Below are 21,638 nucleotides of genomic sequence, written 5' to 3' on the forward strand. Positions count from 1 at the left end.
CGACGGGAACTCAGCTTTATATATTTTTATTTCACCTATAAGGGAAAGGAGGGTTGTAAACTCAATATAAAAGTTGGTCTTGGGGAGTTCCCGTTGTGGCGCAGTGGTTAACGAATCCGACTAGGAACCATGAGGTTGCGGGTTCGATCCCTGCCCTTGCTCAGTGGGTTAAGGATCCAGCGTTGCCGTGAGCTGTGGTGTAGGTTGCAGACGCGGCTCGGATCCCACGTTGCTGTGGCTCTGGCGTAGGCCGGGGCTACAGCTCTGATTCGACCCCTAGCCTGGGAACCTCCATATGCCACGGGAGCGGCCCAAGAAATGGCAAAAAGACAAAAAAAAAAGTTTGTCTTGGGAGTTCCCATGTGGCCCAGTGGGTTAAGGATCTGGCCCTGTCACTGCAGTGGCTCAGGTCGCTGCTGGGGTGCGGATTTGATCCCTGGCCTGTAAGCTTCCGCATTATTGTAGCTTTGGCCAAAAAAAAAAAAAAGTTGGTCCCTCTGGGGGAATAGAAATCCTCAAGGAAAAATTGTCTTTTACTCTTTTGTGGCTTTATGGTGGAAATCATCGCCAAAGTACTTAAATAACTGAGTTACAGCTACAGAGCTTCCTTAGATGGTCATGTGATCCTCCTCCCCCAAGTTCACGGCAGCATTCGATTTTCCTTTGCAGATCATATGGCGTTTTGTTTTGACCCTGTAGTATTTCTGTTTGTGGGCTCGGCTCATCTCCTCCTCTAGAGGGCCATGACCAGGGAAGCAGCGGTCGCAATAGACAAGGCGGGACATGGTCAGATTTGAGTCACATTGAAAGTAAATATAACACCGTGTCCTGCTTTACTAGGTGTGGGGTGTGAGGAAAAGAAGAGAGATCCAACTTTTTATGTTGACCTAAACAATTAGAAGGATTGGGTTTCCATTTTATTGGACTGGGAAGAACAGCCTTTCAGGGGATGGGAAGGAAAATCATGAGCTCAGTGTTGGACATTGATGTACCTTTCAAACTTTCAAGGAGAGATGCTCAATAGGCTATTAACTCTGTGAATGTGGCAGTCAGATAGGTTTCGTCTATGGCTGCGCTGTCCAATATGGTAGCCACTCTTCACGTGGGGTTCTTTTAGATTTAGATTAAATGTGTTTATTAAAGTATAGTTGATTTACAATGTGCTAGTTTCTACTGTACAGCACAGTGGCCCATTCACACACACATTCTTTTTCTCATCCTATCTTCCATCATGTTCTATCCCAAGAAAGAGGATATAGTTCCCTGTGCTGTAGAGCAGATTTAGATTAAATTAAATGTAAAGTTTTATCCTTCACTCACACGAGCATACGCAGGGGCTGCATGTGGAACGACATAAGATCACAGTCATTATCATCCTTGCAGAAAGTTCTGTTGGAAAGCAGTGCTGTAGGGTTATGAATTTGGAAGTGGCCACACATGCAGGTTACACATAAAACCACAGGACTGGATGAGATCACCTAGAAGGGTGATTACATACAGAAGAGGGCAGTGGTTGGAGGTCACTTGGACATTGAATCATTAGGAAATGAGGAGTTAGCCAAGGAGGGCAGGAATAAGATCAGTGTGGCGTGAAAATAACCGAAAGGACGGGCTTTCTAATGGTGAAAAAAGGAGGGAGTGGTCAGCTATGTCCAGTGCTGGTGATTGAATAAGACGAGGTGGTTGACTGTTGGAAATGACAAGGTGCCTTTGAAAGGGCACTTCCAGTGATGCGGTGGGGAGGGAGACCTGAGAGAAAAGGACCATGGGTGAAGGAGGGGACATGTGGAGACCCAGAATAAAGGCAACTCTTGGAGAGAGATTTGCTATAAAGGGATGCAGTGTAATGGCACCTGAGCTGGAGGGATATCAAAAGATCTTTTTTTTTTTTTTTTTCCTTGAGATGAGAGATACAATAGCATGTTCGTGTGCTGATGGGAAGTTTCGGTAAAGCTTAAGAGAGAGGGGACAGCTATAGCAGTGATGTCACATCCTTAGGTGAGGGAAGGTGGATCTAGAGCAATGGTGGACAACCTGGACAGAGCCAGGAGCCAGGACAGGACATCCTGGGTAACAGAAGGAGAGGAGGGGTGGGTGGGTCCAGATGCAAGATGCAGAGACAGGTTTGATAGAGATCGTATAATCCTCTTCTTGATGGAAGCACTGATAATATTTTATAGACAGCTCTCCTGGAGGCCTGGGGCAAACTTGACGTCTTGGTTTCATTTGCTTAATAGTGATGACCCTTTGATCTTCACAGTCTTTTTTGTTTCTCTCTTTCTTAAACGCATCCTGCTAGTCCCAGCAATGTTTTAAAATATTTTACAGTGAAATCACATGCCGTGTATGACCAAGGTTCTAGAGTCTAAAAGGTGAAAGGAGAATAAATTTTAAATGCTCGTTGAAAAGGTGTTCAACCACTCTTTAATCACCAGAACATAAGTCCTTCACACTCGAAAGGCAAGAATTAATGTTCTATTTTCTTTGCATTTCCATTGGAAATTCCTTTCCCCCATGACAGTAGGAACCAGGATCTAGTCTGAATGCAGGTTGGAATGGAGTGGTCCTAGGAAGTGAAGATAAGTGAGTGGATCTCTCTACAGCACTTGCACTTGAATTTGTCTATGTCATGTGCATGTGTGATACCACTCCACTGTTATTGTGATGTGATCTTGCCGCATGAGCCTTAGCTCACTGTAATTGTTAAGCATTTCACCTGTATTGCAGCCATCATGCACGTGTGGTGTACTACAGTATTTTCTCCCCTATAGTATCTCTGCATTGCTATTTCACAAGGAACGTAGCAATCATGGGTGTTACATTTGAGATACTATTTAGCTGAAGGTAAAATTGAGTTGGAGTATCAATGAGTGTCAGAATTATCTTCTGAATGTAAAACTGCTTTCAAAAGTCTAGATTGATGGTTAATAAAACCCGAAAGTTTCTGTGTTTATATCATATCACATGAAGACATTAACAGAAACACTGCAAAAGTCTCAAATAAGGAAGCATAGTATTTATTCAAAATATAGGAAATGTTGTAACATCATTGAACAAATGTTTCCAAGAACAGTGTGCATGACTGAGCTGCAAAAAGTAAGAAAAGCAAAAACTAAAACGATCCTCAGAGCTAAAAGACTCCTAGGACCTTGATTTTGAGGTTTCCATTGGTGATTAATGAGAATTTGGCATTTGTCGATTTTAATGGCACTACCTGTTGTGTCTTGTTTGGTTTTTGTTTTGGATGGGGGTGAAGGGGACAAAGCCCCCTCTATTAACTGTCTCTGTTTGGGCTGTTTCCGGGAGACACCAAGCTTTGTTTTTTTGGCTGACACATGAAGACTAGACCATGGAATCTTCAGAGTAAGCCTTGATACTTGTGGAGACGTTGAAGCTAATAGCACAGAAGCAGAAACCATTCTGTAGTATCCTCACGAGTGGTCTGGGATAATGGAGGTCCTTGAATAGCTGCCACCCACCCAACTTTAACTGGGATCCCACCAGACAAAGATAGAGCCAGGGGTTCCTATTTTTAACTGGAAAACCCATGCTGCTTCTTGGGCACGAATGCCCAGTTCTGGTGGTAACAAATTTTCCACAAAACTCATGGGGCGGAGAAAACCAGCTATTTATATTCATGCTTTGAGCTTGACAGAAAAAAAAAAAAAAAAGAGTGGTTAAGGAAAGAGAGACTCAGGAAGGGAGGGAGGCAAATAATGTGCTCGCCCGCATCAAAAACAAGGTGATATCTAGATGCAGAAACAAACTTGTGGTTCCCAAAGGGGAATGTGGGGGGAGAGATAAACTGGGAGTTTCAGCTTAACAGATACACACTATTGTATATAAAATAGATGAACAACAAAGACATACTGTATAGCATGGGAAACTATAGTCAATATTTTGTAATAACCTATAATGGAAAAGAATCTGAAAAATATATATAAATACACACACATATATGCACACACATATGTGTGCATATATGTATAAATGAATCACTTTGCTGTACACCTGAAGCTGACACAACATTGTAAATCAACTGCATTGAGTTCAAAACAAAACAGCAAAAAAAATAAGGTGATGTCTTGCAGTCTTTAGGCACATATTGTTGGAGGTCTTAAGTTCTCTTTTAAACCCATTCACCAGTCATCTATGTGATCCTTCTCACTTTTTTTTTTAAATGAAAAAATAGCTACATTATGGAGTTGTCAGAGGACCATTTGAGGTAATTCGTAGCAGAAGGCCAGCAGAATGTCTTGACACCTTAGAAGTGCCAGCACATGATAGCTCTTATGTTAGTAATCAGACGTGATAGGATCAGATTTATCCCCCCTCTTTTGCCCTTTTGCGGTCAAATCCATTTTAGTATGTATATTACCAACCCCTCCTTCTGGTCATGTTTCTTTTGTCCTCTCTGCTCATCCTGGTACATGGTTAACAGACACATATTCTTTGGGCAAATTCTCTTTGGAAATCCTATTGGAAATCTGCCTGGATTTTAAAGTGGATAGTGGGCAACTCTAAGGTTTTACGCGTATTTTCCTTGTGACCAGCATCCCCTGGCATCCAGGAGAGGGTTTGTAAGTTGTGGGCCAGGATAAATCATAAGAATCCATATATATGTGCACGTAGATTCAGTTTTGAGCACTATCTGTGGAGCAGCACTGTGTGTTAATACCATGGTAGGCATTCAAGTTCAATGTGAAGGTTGAGACCTCATAGCATAACCTTTCCTTCAACATAATGTAAAAAATATGTATTCTTGCTTTATTGATTGGGTATACCTAGAATTGAGGGGAGTGGGCTTATAGCAAGTGTGTTATTTCCCTCTATCTACCTAAATCACAGTTTTGATGGTGAGAGGACCACATTTCAAAGCCTCACGGGAAAACTATAAATCAACATAAAACATATTTGGGAACAATGATGTGACCCAACTTTGAGGTCACAATGTCATACAAACGTCTTTAAAAGGTTCGGTGAGATTTCTGGAATGCCTGTGCACATCAAGATACTGACCTGTATCTTGATCTCTGATTTTTGTGTCTTACACTGTCCAGATTCTGATGCAAGGCAAAAATCCTGGGATAGCTTGGAAGTATGCACTTCCCAAGGTCATGAATGGAACTCAGCCAGCCTCCAAAAGACACATCCATGCCTGGAGCACCGTGTATTCCGATTGTTCCGTCACCTGCGGTGGAGGTAGATTTCCGAATTCTGTTTTTCAAATCTCCCCTTCAAACAGGTTCCTTCACCCCAGGCCTCTTTCAACTATACGGTTTAAAGAAGCAACAAAAGAACTATCTTTAGGAGAACCATCACTGTAAAAAAGCAAATATTATTTGTTCTCTCTGGGGATTTTCTTATGAAGGAAGGAACTAACCCTTACAAAACTCAAGTCAACCACCACCAGAACTCAAAAGTTATGCATCTGAAACGTAAAGGAGAAAAGAAATACAACATGTCTATCTATTTATTTATAAATACAAGGCTATCTTGATGTATTGATTTTTCAGCTTACAGTTTTGTTTTTCTGCCCTGACGTTTGCGTTGCTGTAAACCTCCCACTGGGACGTAGAGAGGGGGAGGCAGGACAGAGCTCGTGTGATAGCGATCGGCCACCAGGAGACTGTGTCATGCCATCTTTCTCTGCAGGGAAATGGATTCAATCTGATAAATAACTCCTGTAAGGAAGGAACAACAAAAGCCATCCTCCCAGTGCGTAGAAGGGAGGCGTTTTATTTAGATCCCCAAGTATCAGATATTTATCTGGAAGTCATTCTTTGTCACGCTTGCTTCTTAGAGAAGAATGAAGGCTGATCACTAAGTCCATGAAACCAAAGCATGAACATTATTCACTCATTTCCTCATACTCGGAGCACCTGGTGACAGAGGGTCTTCTTGAGGTGTCCATCCCACAAAGAAACATAGTGCATCTTAGAACCAGAGACAAAGCAGAAATAGAGAAAATGAAGAAATTCTTCTATCTCTGTGGCCTCTTCTTCAGCTTCTCATGCTAGTTAACAAAATGTGAGGAAATGCTTCTTTTTAAAAAACAATTAATTAGGAGAGAATATACTTTTCTTAATGAACATCTTAAAGGCAACATAGGGCATTCCTGCTGTGGCTCAGTGGTAACAAACCCAACTAGTATCCATGAGGATGCAGATTCAATCCCTGGCCTCACTCAGTGGTTAAGGATCTGGCGTTGCCATGAGCTGTGGTGTAGGTTGTAAACGTGGCTTAGATCCTGCATTGCCGTGGCTGTGCTATAGGTTGGCAGCTGTAGTTCTGATTTGACCCCTAGCCTAGAACTTCCATATGCCATGGGTGCAGCGCTGAAATGCAAAATAATAAATAAATAAATAAATAAATAAAGGCAATATACTATAAAGAAGAAAAATAATCTCCTATAATCCTTAATCGGGAATAGCCAATGTTAACACTTTGATTTATATCATTCTATTCTTATGCAAATAGAAAAACGTGTTTGACATACTCAGACACATGCCACATGTATCATTTTTTTTTAAAGGAATAGAAACCATACTGTAGACATGTCTTTATGGTGTTTTTCATATCATCTGCAAGCTCAAGCAGTTATTCCTGTATCAAATGTTCTTTGAGATCGTTTATCCTAACTTCCTGGTATTCCAGAGAGAGCACAGTTCCTTAGGAAGAAGAGAGATGGTGATCCATTTACAGGAAATAGAAGCTCCCAAGGGGATGATGTTGGGCAAGTGCATTGTGGGATTCTCCCTGGCCCGACTTGGCAATCCTTTCACATGACCCACGGACCATGGTGTGTCCGAGGCACAGAAGGAGAACCCAAGTGAATGAGTCCTTCAGAAGCAAACGCTTAACTTTAGAGAATCCCAGAGGTTTGATCAGTTCCTCTTGAAAGTAAACCAACTTCAACCTAATCATTCTAGCAGGACTGCATTGTTACAACTTCATTGTTGCTCAGATTCTGTTTTAAGGACAAGTCCCTGTAAATAAAAACAATTGAAAGAGGAGGCGGCGTTCCTATGTGGGGAGCCTACAAACACAGCTTCACACACACACACACACACACACACACACACACACACAAATACAAATGTATGCCTCGGAGGAGAGGTCCTGAAATGAACATTGAAAGCAAGGCAGTGGGTTGAACAGACCAAAAAAACGGAGTCCTAGCAGTCAGGTATGAATACATGTTCAGTGAGTTCAACATTTTTGAGTATATATGCACCATACTATTATGGAAGTAGAAGATGCTTCAGATAGAGTTTCCACACATAATGCACCAATGATTTTCCTCCAAAGAACATTTCCCACTAGATGTGTGCAGGTTGAGTTAATGCTTGGGGGATGTTTCTCTTGACAGCTGCCCTTTTTTCAAAAGGTTGCCTTTGTCACTGTATGGTTCTAAAATCCACAGCAATCTTGAAAACTAAGAAGTTACATGTTAAAAAGTATCAAGAGGAGTTCGCTGGTGGCTCGGTGGGTTAAGGATCCAGCATTGTCAATGCTGTATGCTGTGACTCGGGTTTGATCTCTGGCCCAGGAACTTCCACATGCCCACAGACGTGACTGATAAATAAATAAAAATTTTAAAGTACTAAAATATGAAAATTTTTATCTCAGGGGGAGGTGAGGGGTAGGGAGTGAGATTCATCTGAGTTGTAGATTTTATGGGAAGGAAGTGTTTTTCACACAATATTTGGATCCTGTATCTTTGATAAAATAACAGAAACCCTGGTAAATCTGAAGCTAAACCTGGAAAGTAAGTGGAAATGGTTATGTAATTTTGACTTTGTCACTTTTGATATCTTCTTAGGTTACATAAGTGTCAAGGCCGTTTGCTTACGAGATCAAAACATTCCAGTCAATTCCTCATTCTGCAATGCAAGAGCCAAGCCAGCAACTGAACCCCAAATGTGCAATGCTTTTTCCTGCCCTGCCTAGTAAGTCATCTGGAAGTGTCTTTCTAGTTGCCTTTGTGCTCTTTATTGTTGATATGAGATCACTGAAGCCACTGTCAATGCTTCTGATCAGCAGTGAGTCAGAGATAGGAGTTCCCTGGTGGTCTAGCGGTTGAGGGTCCAACATTGTCACTGCTGTGGTGCGGGTTTAATCTCTAGCCCGGGGAACTTCCACATGTTGAGGTCATGGCCAAAAAAAAAAAAAAGTAATTCAAAAACAGAAGATGCCCTGTAACACTCTGCCCACTCCCACCCCCCGGAAAAAAAGGCAAGAGACAAAACAATAGTTGCAGTTAAAATACGTAACTTGAAAAACACCAATTTGCTTCAGAGACACTCAGACTCTGGCTAGGCCAACTTAAATTTAGGATTTAAAAAAAGGCATAAAGGCATGTTTTAAAAAAAAACCAAAAAACCTTTGCATAGAGACCCCTCTTCTCTGAACTAAATCAAACAGATATTTAAATAATACAGAATCCTCTATTAGTTAAATTTCCATGTGGTTGCGTGCTTAACTTTTATATCGCTGCCCAAGAATTTAAAAAGCAACGTACTAAGCAACCCATGAAACCCCAAATGCAAATTACACGGTAGCAAGACACCAAGTCAAAAGGAAGGAACAGAGGCCAAGTGGTCGCCCTGTTTTTGAGGAGGAGGAGATACCCCGGGGAGCCCAGTGGGTTTGTGTCTGGATTGATTTTAGCCGCGCTATTGTTTGAACACTCATTTTCAGCAACGTGCCCGGCCAAATGGAGCCTCTTCTCGTGTGATTGATCTCCTGCCAAATGTATTTAGATAGAGCTGACAGAGTTCCTTCCAAGGCGAGGTTGTGTTCACGGATGTTTCAGATCATCTTAATAAGTACTGTTTGCTTTGCGGTGATGCAATTATATTGCACAATCTTTTTCAATACATATATATTTTTTTTACCTTGTAAATAGAGTATTTGTCCCATGTGGGGCTTCAGCTATCCACTGATCCCCTCTGCCCCATTGTCCACCCAGTTTTTCTCTCAGATTTGGGAACCTGCTGTATCCTAAACACAAAAAGGAAAAAGAAATTGGGGGCAGGGTGGCGGGGGGGATGAAATGGATTTTTCTCTTTTGCCAAGAAATGTCTGGTTCTAAAAATATCCAGTTGGGAGTTTCCATGATGGCTTAGCAGGTTAAGAACCTGGCACTGTCTATATGAGGATGCAGGTTCAAACCCTGACCTTGCTCAGTGGGTTAAGGATTCGGTGTTGCCATGGGCTGTGGTGTAGGTTGTAGATGTGGTTCAGATCTGGTGTTGCCATGGCTGTGGCACAGGCCTCGGCTACCCGGGAACTTCCATATGCTATAGGTGCAGCCCTTAATTTATATATATATATATATATATGTATACACACACACATATATGTATGTATATCCAGTGGCTTTAAGACAGTGTTGCTGCCCCTTGTGGAATAATCTCTCCTTTAGATGAAGGGTGTGTGTGTGTGTGTGTCTGTGTTTACGTACATGTAGGGATCATTAGTGTATTTAAATGCCAAGCTAGTATTTTCTATTTTAAGCCTCCTTTCCATCATTGGTTATTCCTGCCAAGTAAAGAAAGGGATCCTGGGAGTCCCTGTTGTGGTGCAGCAGAAAAGAATCTGACTGGTATCCATGAGGTTGCTGTTCAATCCCTGACCTCACTCAGTGGGTTAAGGATCTGGTGTTGCCATGAGCTGTGGTGTAGGTCACAGACATGGCTCATATCCCGTGTTGCTGTGGCTGTGGCTGTGGTGTAGGCTGGTAGCTGTAGCTCCAATTTGACCCCTAGCGTGGGAACTTCCATATGCTGCAGGTGCAGCCCTTAAAAAAAAAAAAAAGAGAGAGAGAGAGAGACCCCATTCATACGTACATCCATGACGAGGGAGAGAGCGTTGGTCCTGTTTAGTTCCTGACAACTGCAACATACAGAAATAATATTCTGTGCACTAACAAATTTGCTGGCTATTTAAAAGCAGCACAGCCCCTGCCGTGACCCTACAGAGTTGGGAGTAGTGAAATGGACAGGATCTTTTTGCTTCTTTTCTCTCTTTTGCTGCCTTACTATTTATCTTAGTATTTCCTGTTGAATAATGGGACCTCCCCGAGACGACTCTTCCCTGGAGATGTACTAGAAATAAGGGCATAGACTATTAGAGGTCTCAGGTTGAAGGCGTTCATCTGGTCTCATGCCATTTCTTTCCCACGTAATGACCATGTTATAGGCACTTACTGTGTACCAGGTCCTGAGCTGAGACCTGGTAGACAGAGATGAGTAGCTTGCAGTTCCTGCCATCAGTGAATCATTGAATAGAAGAGGTGGATGTGCAGACAGATAATTGAGATGCGGTGAGATACCGGCTATGGAAACATTCTGCGTAAAAAAGCAGTACGGGAGAAGCTGGACAGTGGAGGAATCTGCAGTCTGAGGTGGATGGGGAGGAAGGTTACGGCTGGAGAGCGAGCCAGGGCCCTGAGTGTGGAGACGCATGAAGGTCACACACAGTCCATTTGTGTTGTGTTCTTTCCAGTACTTTTACACACACAGCATATTTGCCACATAGGGAAAGAATCGTCAATTTGGTGGACCAAAAAATGCCACCTGTATGAGCAAATGCTGAAATTAATCATATCTCATAATGTTTTCTTTGCATCTTCTTATAAGATGAAATGACTGGACAAATACATGGAATTATTTTACTTGATATCTTTCATTAACTGAATATGATAGCATGGTGTTTTCAATGCTTTAAAATACATCTAATCCTACAGCTCCTGTGCTAAATTCTCTTGAGTACAGGAAAGGTCTTGAACCCCACACATCAGGCTTGTAGGGGAAACCAGAGCAAAAATCACAGGACTGGGAAAACGCAGGAATGCAGAGGTGTAACAGAAACATATTTGGTCTTAGTAATGTTTTATGTCTTAAAAATAACAGAGTATTTGTAAACCAAGATCAGTTTTAGACATTGCTACTTGAAAATGTATCATGATCTGGTGGATCTTTTTTTATAGTAGGCCTTCAAATCATAGAATTTCAGTTAATCAAAAGCAGTTACTGGGAGTTCCCTGGTGACTTAGGGGATTAAGGACTCGGCATTGTCACTGCTGTGGCTTGGGCTTAATCCCTGGCCTGGGAACTTCTGCATGACTTGGGCCCAGCACCTCCCCCCCCCAAAAAAAAAAAAATCAATTGTTGAAAAGGATTCATTGTTTCATTGATCACTCTTTAATGTACACCAAGTCTCGGATAGGTGTGAAATAAAGTGACCTGGCAATCTTTATTTTAAAGAACTGAAGGTTATATCTCTTATCAGTGCATTTTAAGGCTAGCCAGATACTTCCTTCCATTCTGTGGGTTGTGTTTTCATTTTGTTTAGGGTTTCCTTTGCTGTGTGAAAACTTTTTAAGTTTAATTAGGTCCCATTTGTTTTTGTTTTTATTGTCGTTACTCTAGGAGGTGGATCTGAGAAGATGTAGCTGTGGTTTATGTCAGAGTGTTTGGCCTATGTTTTTCTCTAAGACTTTTATAGTATCTGTTATGTCTTTAATTCACTTTGAGTTTATTTCTGTATGTGGTGTTAGGGCGTGTTCTAATTTCATTCTTTTGCATATAGCTGTCCAGTTTTCCCAGCACCACTTATTGAAGGGACTGTCCTTTCTCCACTGTATATTCTTGCCTCCTTTGTCATAGATTAGTTGACCATAGATTCATTAGTTTACTTCTGAGTTTTCTATCCTGTTCCTTTGATCTATATTTTTGGGGTTTTTTTTTTTTTTTTTTTGTGCCAGTACTATACTGTTTTGATGACTTTAGTTTTTAATTTTTTAAAAATTTTTTAATTGTTATTTCCTCAATACAATTTTTTTCCTACTGTACAGCATGGTGACCCAGTTACACATACATGTATACATTCTTTTTTTCTCACATCAGGCTCCATCATAGGTGACTAGACATAGTTCCCAGTGCTACACAGCAGGATCTCATTGCTAATCCATCCCAAAGGCAATAGTCTTCATCTGCTAACCCCAAGCTCCCAGTCCACCCCAGTCCCTCCCCTCCCCCTAGGCAACCACAAGTCTATTCTCCACATCCATGATTTTCTTTTCTGTGGAAAGGTTCATTTATGCCATATATTAGATTCCAAATATAAGTGATATCATATGGTATTTGTCTTTCTCTTTCTGACTTACTTCACTCAGTATGAGAGTCTCCAGTTCCACCCATGTTGCTGCAAGTGGCATTATTTTGTTCTTTTTTATGGCTTAGTAGTACTCCATTGTGTATATACACCACATCTTCCTAATCCAATCATCTGTCGATGGACATTTGGGTTGTTTCCATGTCTTGGCTATTGTGAATAGTGCTGCAATGAACATGTGGGTCATGTGTCTTTTTGTCTTGTTTTGTTTTTTGTCTTTTTGCCATTTCTTGGGCTGCTCCTGCGGCATATGGAGGTTCCCAGGCTAGGGGTCGAATCGCAGCTATAGCCGCTGGCCTACGCCAGAGCCACAGCAGCACGGGATCCGAGCCGAGTCTGCGACCTACACCACAGCTCACAGCAATGCCGGATCCTTAACAAACTGAGCAAGGGCAGGGATCGAACCCGCAACCTCATGGTTCCTAGTCAGGTTCGTTAACCACTGCGCCACCACAGGAACTCCCATGTGTCTTTTTTAAGAAAAGTTTTTTTCTGGATGTATGCCCAAGAGTGGAATTGCTGGGTCATATGGTAGTTCTATGTATAGATTTCTAAGGTACCTCCATACTGTTTTCCATAGTGGTTGTACCAACTTACCTTCCCACCAACAGTGCAGGAGGGTTCCCCTTTCTCCACACCCTCTCCAGCATTTGCTATTTGTGGATTTTTTTTTTTTTTGTCTTTTTGTTGTTGTTGTTGTTGCTATTTCTTGGGCCGCTCCCGCGGCATATGGAGGTTCCCAGGCTAGGTGTTGAATCGGAGCTGTAGCCACCGGCCTATGCCAGAGCCACAGCAGTGCGGGATCCGAGCCGCGTCTGCAACCTACACCACAGCTCACAGCAACGCCAGATCGTTAACCCACTGAGCAAGGGCAGGGACCGAACCCGCAACCTCATGGTTCCTAGTCGGATTCGTTAACCACTGCGCCACGATGGGAACTCCCTGTGGGCTTATTAATGATGGCCATTCTGACTGGTGTGAGGTGGTATCTCATGGTACTTTTGATTTGCATTTCTCTAATAATCAGTGATGTTGAGCATTTTTTCATGTGCTTGTTGGCCATCTGTATGTCTTCCCTGGAAGAAGGTCTATTCAGGTCTTTCGCCCATCTTTCAATTGGGTTGTTGGCTTTTTTGCTGTTGAGTTGCATAAGTTGCTTGTATATTCTAGAGATTAAGCCCTTGTCAGTTGCATCATTTGAAACTATTTTCTCCCATTCTGTGAGTTGTCTTTTTGGTTTCCTTTGCTGTGCAGAAGCTTGTCAGTTCGATTAGGTCCCATTGGTTTATGTTTGCTTTTATTTCTGTTGCTTTAGGAGACTGACCTGAGAAAATATTCATAAGGTTGATGTCAGAGAATGTTTTGCCTATGTTCTCTTCCAGGAGTTTGATGGTGTCTTATCTTATATTTAAGTCTTTAAGCCATTGACTTTAGTTTTGTAGCATAGTCTGAAGTCAGGAAGCCCTATTCCTCCAGTTCCAATTTTCTTTCTCATTATTGCTTTGGCTATTCGGCGTATTTTGTTTCCAAAACAAATTTTAAAATATTTTATTCTAGTTCTATGAAAAATGCCATTGGTAATTTGATAGGGATTGCATCAAATCTGTACTTGCCTTGGGTAACGATCAAATGTTAATATTTATTCATTTGGGGTGATGGGCCTATAGATTTTTAAAAATATGACCATCTTTAGGTGTTTATAGTTTTGACATATTCAATAAAAAATGAAATAAAATGAGAAAGAAAATATTTTACCAAAGCGGGGGGGGGGGAAGGCTAGCTAGCAAAGTAGCTGGGGAAATGCCTTAGAAATTCTTTTAAGGCCTCCGAATGCGCCCCTCTCTCTTGCACAGGCACACATGCTCCTCCCTCCTCTGCTCATCTGTCACTTCATTCATCTCATTATTGTCCTTTATATGAACGTCGGCTGACGTTATTATTAGAAAGTATTATTTTCACTTGTTCACATGTCCGCCTCTTCCACAGGCTCCTTAATGGGAAGAGCACTGCTTCATCCGTTTTTCTGAAGCCTAATACCTAGGCAAGTCCCTGGCACAGATTTAAGCTCCCAATCAATTCGCCTAAATGAATCAATCACCCGGATTTCCAAATGGCACGCGTTTCTTCACCTGCAGAGGGCAGGGATGTATTTTTCCCCAGAACTAGGTGGCAGTTAAATGTGAAGCCCTACCACTGGGCCATGTTTGTGTAGCCCTGAAAAATCTATAAAGGAAGAATCAGTCTGAATTACCCTTATTGGTTGTACAGGTGAGCTAAGGCTTTCATCAGGTGGCTCATCTTTCACAGTACGTACTTTGGAAGCGCTGTTCAAAGTCTCTGCTTCATTGGACGTCATTCTATTCTTCTCTGACAGCTGGAAGCCAGGTGAATGGAGTGTGTGCAGCCGGTCATGTGCCGGGGGGCAGCAGAGCCGGAAGGTCCAGTGTGTCCAGAAGAAGCCCTTCCAGAAGGAGGAAGCGGTACTCCATTCTCTCTGCCCAGTGAGCACACCCACTCAGGTCCAAGTCTGCAACAGCCATGCCTGCCCTCCAGAATGGAGCCTTGGGCCCTGGTCTCAGGTAACTTGGAAAGACTTGGGGTCAGCGGGCTCGTTCACCTTGCAAAAGGAAGGTGACAAAAATAGAGGTGGTTGGAGTTCCCACCATGACCTGGGGGGTTAAGAGTCCAACGGCAGTGGCTCAGTTCACTGCAGAGGTGCGGGTTCAATCCCTGGCCCAGGAACTTCCATATGCTGCAGGTGTGGCCATAAAAAATATTTTTAAAAATTAGCTTTGTGAGCACTTCATTAATGCTTTCTCAGCATTCACCGAAGATAATCATTGGAGACTAGTATGTAAATGGCTTTTTAAACTTTTTCATCTCAAGTGTTCTAAGACTTGTGGGCGAGGGGTAAGGAAGCGTGAAGTCTTGTGTAAAAGTCCCGCCACAGCAGAGGGCGCCCCTGAGAGCCTGTGCACCAGCACCCCAAGACCAGAATCGCAGGAGGGCTGCGTCCTGGGAAGATGCCCCAAGAACTCCCGGCTCCAGTGGGTCGTCTCTTCGTGGAGTGAGGTATGAGTTTAGCTGTACAGTTGGGGTTTTGGGGAATGCTCAGCTCATCCAGCAGCCTCCAGCCTCTCACAGCCCCTCCTTTTTGTTCCACACACATATGCCAGGGGGCTACTCATGGTCCCTTCCTCCCTGCGGGTCACTTCATCAAATATTGCCAATGCAGCCATCACACTGATTGGGCCATGCCTAAGCAGTGGCCATAACAAAACCTCGTAAGGCACCCGTGTGAAAACAACACAGGTAAAGTGTGATGGGTGCTGTGTTGGGGTCTGTGATTCCACGGGGGACCTTGAGGTCCACACAACGCTGACGTCAGGAGGAAACCTTGGCGAAGAGACTTTCCAGGGAACGTGAGCCTGAGGAATGGGCAGGAATCAGGGCCAAGAGGGGGTGAGGGCTGTTCAGACAGAAGGTGTACCCTCTCTGTGTGAGAGACAGGAACACATAACACACCCAGTACGAATGGGACACCGATGCATCAGGAGGGGCGGAGTGGGGGAGGTAGAAGCTGAAAGCTTTATCAGGCACAGATCGTGAGGGCCTGGGGTGGCAGACGAGAAGGGTATGCTGTAAATGCTGGGGAGCTAATTAAAATTGTAAATCCAGGAAAAGTGCTTGCATGGACATGGCGATGATGAAGCTGAAAGAGCTTCAGGGATGGAGGGAAGCAGGGTCTTTGAGAGTTCCGAAAGCGGCCAGCCAGTACCTTCAGGCACCTGTTGGGCAGGGGACACTTGAAGATGCCTCCTAGAGTTCTAGCTTGGGAAACTTTCGCGTTCACAGGCCTAGGAAACATCAGGAAAGAAGCCAAACCAGAAGGGTAGGTTGGTAACCTGTGAGACGAGGTCTCTGCTCTCATGGAGTCTAGAGTCTGATGAGTGCGACCGAGGCCAGGACAGAGGAAAGGTCACTAGGAGGGATGGCAAGGTCCAGTAGGGAAGAGGCTTCTATCCCAACCGCCTCTGGGCCTTTTCCATCAAGGCCCTTTTCTTCTGTGTAGATGCTAAGTAGAGAGCAGTGTGTCCACCTTTCTCTTCACTCATTTTCTTGAAGAGATATTATAACCTCATGGCTCAAGGCTTCGGCTTGAATCAGTCTTAAGCCACTTGAAAGCAGCCTTCCGTGCTTCCTATGGATGTGACCATTGGGCTAAGCCCCGCTTTCCTCATCTCAAGCCCATCATTTCATGTGCAGTGGAGCCAACACTTCCACCTCCCTCGTAGAGGTGCTCTAAGTATGGAGCGCAGCATTATCCTTAATTGTTTAGGAGAGTGACGGTGATGCTGGTTCTTACTGATTTAATCAGTTCATCAAGGCCTCATACTTGTTTAAGAGACTCAAAAAGAGAAGGACGGAGGCTGATGAAGTTAATATGAGAAAACCTCTTTTGCGGTTTTGTGCCATAACGCATCTTAAGGTGCCTTCTCAGCCAAGAGAGAGGCAGGGTAAAAATTAAGGCTCGTTATTATAGGGCAGTTCCTCCTACTCAGCTGCCCCTAACCCCAATCTCTGTGCCCTGCCTCCTTGGGCCAAACTCCCAGATCCTCAGAGAGGCCTCGGGTAGACCCGTACCCACAGCTGTTGACCCCCCAAGTACATAGAGACCCTGACCTCATCCTCGGCTCATCGGGTCTTTTCTTGGGAGTTTCTCTCACTCGCCTCCACGTGGCGTCTCGTGGTCCCCCTGGGCAGAGCCTCCTTTGGTTTCATGGGGCTGATGAACTCTCTGACTCTGGGCAAGTGACTGCAATTCTCTGGCCTCTACAGCACGAAGGACCCGGGGTGGTGGTTTTAGACTCCTTGTGTTCATGTGGTTGACCTTCCGAGTCCGTCCCTATGAATTCACACGGATGGTGCATCCTTAGGTCAGAGCACAGGTCTGCTCAGCTGACTTGATGGTGGAGCCTGCACCCTGACGCCTCCTTTCTTGGCCCCTAGTGTTCTGCCAGCTGTGGTTTGGGTGTGAGGAAGAGAGAAATGAAATGCAGCGAGAAGGCCTTCCAGGGCAAGCTGATAACTTTCCCCGAGCGAAGGTGCCGCAACATTAAGAAACCAAGCCTGGACTTGGAAGAAACCTGCAACCGAGGGGTGTGTCCAGCCCGTCCAGTGTACAACATGGCAGCTGGGTGGTACTCATCGCCATGGCAACCGGTAAGTGCATACAGACAGAGGGGGGTTGTGTGCAAGTGAGATTCAAAGCGGGGGGGCAGTTCGCAACTGCTGCTGTTGGAGAGCTGTTCAAGCAACAAAACAAGATCCTGAGTTCCTTGGCCAGTTCTATCACCTGTGTGGTACTGGGCAGGTCCCATCAACTGTAAGCCTCCATTTTCACATGGAGAAAATTAAGATGATAGTGTCCTTTTTTTTTTGTCTTTTTGCCATTTCTTGGGCCGCTCCTGCGGCATATGGAGGTTCCCAGGCTAGGGGTCTAAACAGAGCTGTAGCCACCGGCCTACACCAGAGCCACAGCAACGCGGGATCCCAGCCGTGTCTGCAACCTACACCACAGCTCACGGCAACGCCGGATCCTTAACCCACTGAGCAAGGCCAGGGACCAAACCCGCAACCTCATGGTTCCTAGTCAGATTTGTTAACCACTGCGCCACGACGGGAACTCCAATTTTTTTTTTTGTGATAGTGTCTTTAAGAGCTAGCTTTTTTTTTTTGTTCCCATGAGTAAATAATATAAAGCACTTAGCACTATGTGATGGCCCTGGGCTAATATTCACGGGTTTTGCTATTAAAACCTCCACTAGAGCCTCCTCTATTTTAGCAATGCTGCACAGAGTCTTGACTCATGCGGGTTTTATGTCATGTTTCTGAATAACGTAAGTATAGCTAACATTTGTGAGACCATATCTGTCCACCATAGGCTATTCATCCTCTGTTCCCTCCTTTCCTCCTGGAAACAGTCTTGTGAGTCGGTATTACTGTCCCTATTTTGTGGATGAGGCACGTAAAGCTCAGAGAGGCAGTTCAGTCTAGGACACACAGCTATTAAGCTCATCAGATTTTAGAGGCACCCTTACCCTGAAAAGACTTGGAAGCGACTTTAGATATGTTGGTTTGGTTCTTCTGAGTTAGGACTGGTGTGTGATGCTAAGTTGGAGAGATCAGTATGCCCTTCAGGAATCCAAGGCTGTGTTTTGGTCCCTGCAGTGTTCCATCCAACAGGTGTTACTGGCTCTTCAAAGAACCCACTGGCTTCAGAGGTGCTACCTACCTCATCATGACTCACAGGGGCCAGGGGCCAGGTGGATGTGTGTGAGCAGCAGTGTGTAACTATGTCTGTGTGTGTGTGTGTATTTGGGAGGATCTGGAACTAAAGCATGGAGGAAAGGATAGGACGTTAGCATAAAATTGTGTATCTGTAATTGGCTAGGCACTGTACCAGGTGCTATGCCTTTGGTTAGGTATTTATTTTTAAAATTTTTATCGTGATTTTACTCATTTAACAGATTTGAAAATTGATTTGTCTAAAATTATTTAGATCAGGGGGGATCAGCAAATAATTCCCAGGGGGCTACATCTTCTCCCCCAACAGCTGCAAAAATTTTTATTAGGACACAGCCATGCTCATTTGTTTAGGTATTGTCTGTGGCTGCTTTAGTGCTGCAGAGGCAGAGTTGAGGAGCTACAACAAAGATCATATAGCCCATCAAGCCTAAATTATTTACTATTGTGGGAGGAGAGGTCCCCAGATGGCAGAGGAGGAGCTCACCTTCTCTCACAGGCACCCTCAAAAAAACAACTATTTGCAGAACAGTTGGCACCAAAGGCCATAACTTACCAGAGAAGATCTTCTACCACTCAAGGTATCAAGAATGAACCACAATGAGAAATAAGGAGGAGGCACAGTTGCAGTATATCCCCAGGTGGGCAGCTCACAAATGGGACAACAACTACAATTTTCAGAGCTTCTCCCCAATAAGTAAGGGGTCTGCAGCAGGAAGACAAGCCCTCAGAATGCCAGGCTTTGAAGGCCAGTGGAGCTCACTTTCAGGAGTTCCAGGGGGCTGTGGGAAACAGAGACTCCACTCTTAAAGGGTGCACACAAAATCTCAGGTGCACTGAGACCTAGGGCAGAAGCAGTCATGTGAAGGGAGCCTGGGTCAGACCAACCTGCTTATGTTAGAGAGTCTCCTGGAGAAGGAGGAGGCCACTGGAGTTCACCCTGTGGACAGAGATGCTGGCATCAAATTTGGGGGAGAGCTGGTCTACCACATGGACATTGGTGCTGGCAAGCACCATTTTGTAATCCTCCCTCTAGCTTATCAGCCTAGGGCTCCATCCCTGCCTGCCAGCCTGAAGGCACCAGTACTGGGACGCCTCTCGGCCAAGCAATTAACTGGGTGCTTGGCCCAGAAATTAACCCTACCCACCAGCAGAGAGGCTGCCTTAAGATTCCCTGATCCCACAGCTGCCTCTGGACACAGTCCTGCCCACCAGAAAGGCTAGGACCCAGCCCCACAAACCAGTGTGCAGGCAGTAGATCCAGGACCCCCAGAGCCCTGCAACCATAGAACCCAGGACTCAGATCCACCCACCAGTAGGTAAGCACCAGCCCCAGAATCCCCTGGGCCCAAGCTCAACCTACCAGTGAGCCTGCTCTAACCTCAGAACCAGCCTCTCCCACCAGACAGAGGACACCAGCCTCAGGACAACCACAGCCCCATACTCTTCTGTGGCAGGACCCAGCCCACTCATGAGCAGTCCAACACCAGCTCTGAGACACTTTGGCTGCCAGCTGCCCTGGGATCCACTCCCACTCACCAGCAGGCCAACACAAGCTTTGAGACATGCCAGACCTGACAGCCAGCAGTGTCAGAAAATGACCCTACCCACCAATGCTCGAATTCCACCTCTGGGACTGCTGAGCTCTGTAGCAGTAGTCTTTGCCTGCCACTGGGCTGGCATTAGCACCAGGACCTGGCTGCATGCACTAGTAGGCAAGCATCAGCCCTGGGATCAACTGGACCCTCACTCCATCCACACACTAACTACCATTAAACCCAGGCTTCTGAATGAGGCAGGGCCTGGTAACCATCTAAACAGAGGTCAGCCACACATGCCAGGTCACCCAGAGTGGTCAGACTTCCACAACTGAAGGACCCATGCAGCCCACTTAGGGGGACCCCTAGAGCATGTAACTCTGGTGACCAGAGAGTAGTGCACTGCTGGGACTACACAAGGCCACTTCATTGCTGTGGCTGGGGCATAGGTCAGCAGCTATAGGTCCAATTCAACCCCTAGCCTGGGAACCTCCATATGCCACGGATGCAGCCTTAAAAAGATAAAGATAACAAAAAAGAGAAAGAAATCCAAACATAACACTTAAGGTAGTAATTAAAGAACAAAAAAGTACCAAAAAAATTTTTTAAATGCCAATAGGTACATTCTTATCAGTAATTACTTAAAATGTAATGGTCTAAATGCTCTAATTAAAAGAAATATAAAGTAGATGAATGGATACAAAAACAAGGCCTGTATATATTCTGCCTGTAAGAGACTCATTTCATATCTAAAGACAGATACAAACTAAAAGTGAGAGGATGGAAAAATTTATTCCATGTAAATGGAAATCAAAAGAAAGATAGGTAATAAATATTAACAGACATAAAGAGAGAAATGACAGTAACAAAATAATAGTGGGGGATTTAAACACACCACTTACATCAGTGGAGAGATCATCCAGACATAAAATCAATAAAGAAACAGTGGCCCTAAATGACACATTTATAAAACCAACTTAATAGACATATATAGACTATTTAATCCAAAAGCAGCAGAATACATATTCTTTTCAAGGGCCCATGGACTGTTCCAGGATGGATCACACACTGGGCCAAAAAACAAGTATCAGTAAATTTAAGAAAACTGAAATCATATCAGGCATCTTTTCTGACCACAATTCTATAAGACAAGAACTTAACTACAAAAAACAAACCACAAAAAATGTAAACATTTGGAGGATAAACAATATGATAGGAGTTCCCTTTGTGGCTCAGAGGTTAATGAACCTAATTAGGATCCATAAGGATGCAGGTTCCATCCCTGGCCTCACTCAGTGGGTTAAGGATCCAGCATTGCCATGAGCTGTGGAGTAGGTCACAGAGACAGCTTGGATCCTGTGTAGTTACGGCTGTGGCATGGGTTGCCAGCTATAGCTCTGATTCAACCCCTAGCTTGGGAATCTCCATATGCTGCAGGTGTGGCCCTAAAATGGGGAAAAAGTAAAATAAATAAATAAATAAATAATGTGTATGTGTGTGTGTGTATAAAATAAACAGTGTATCACTGGAAAAATTAAAGAGGAAATATAAAAATACCTAGAGACATATGATGATAAAAACACTATGATCCAAAACCTATGGGACACAGCA

General features: G+C 44.1%; 1 protein-coding gene across 1 annotated transcript in view; it reads left to right on the forward strand.

The window, feature by feature from the left end:
• Positions 1–21,638, forward strand: part of ADAMTS18 (ADAM metallopeptidase with thrombospondin type 1 motif 18) — a 164,883-nt gene that overhangs the window by 129,986 nt on the left and 13,259 nt on the right. Inside the window, exons 17-21 of the mRNA XM_047792836.1 lie at positions 5,061–5,202; positions 7,826–7,952; positions 14,558–14,762; positions 15,070–15,255; positions 17,194–17,406. Coding sequence (XP_047648792.1) covers positions 5,061–5,202; positions 7,826–7,952; positions 14,558–14,762; positions 15,070–15,255; positions 17,194–17,406 — 873 coding nt within the window. The remainder of the gene's footprint in view (positions 1–5,060; positions 5,203–7,825; positions 7,953–14,557; positions 14,763–15,069; positions 15,256–17,193; positions 17,407–21,638) is intronic.

The sequence above is a fragment of the Phacochoerus africanus genome, chromosome 8 (assembly GCF_016906955.1).
Source record: "Phacochoerus africanus isolate WHEZ1 chromosome 8, ROS_Pafr_v1, whole genome shotgun sequence".
NCBI classification, from domain to species: domain Eukaryota; kingdom Metazoa; phylum Chordata; class Mammalia; order Artiodactyla; family Suidae; genus Phacochoerus; species Phacochoerus africanus.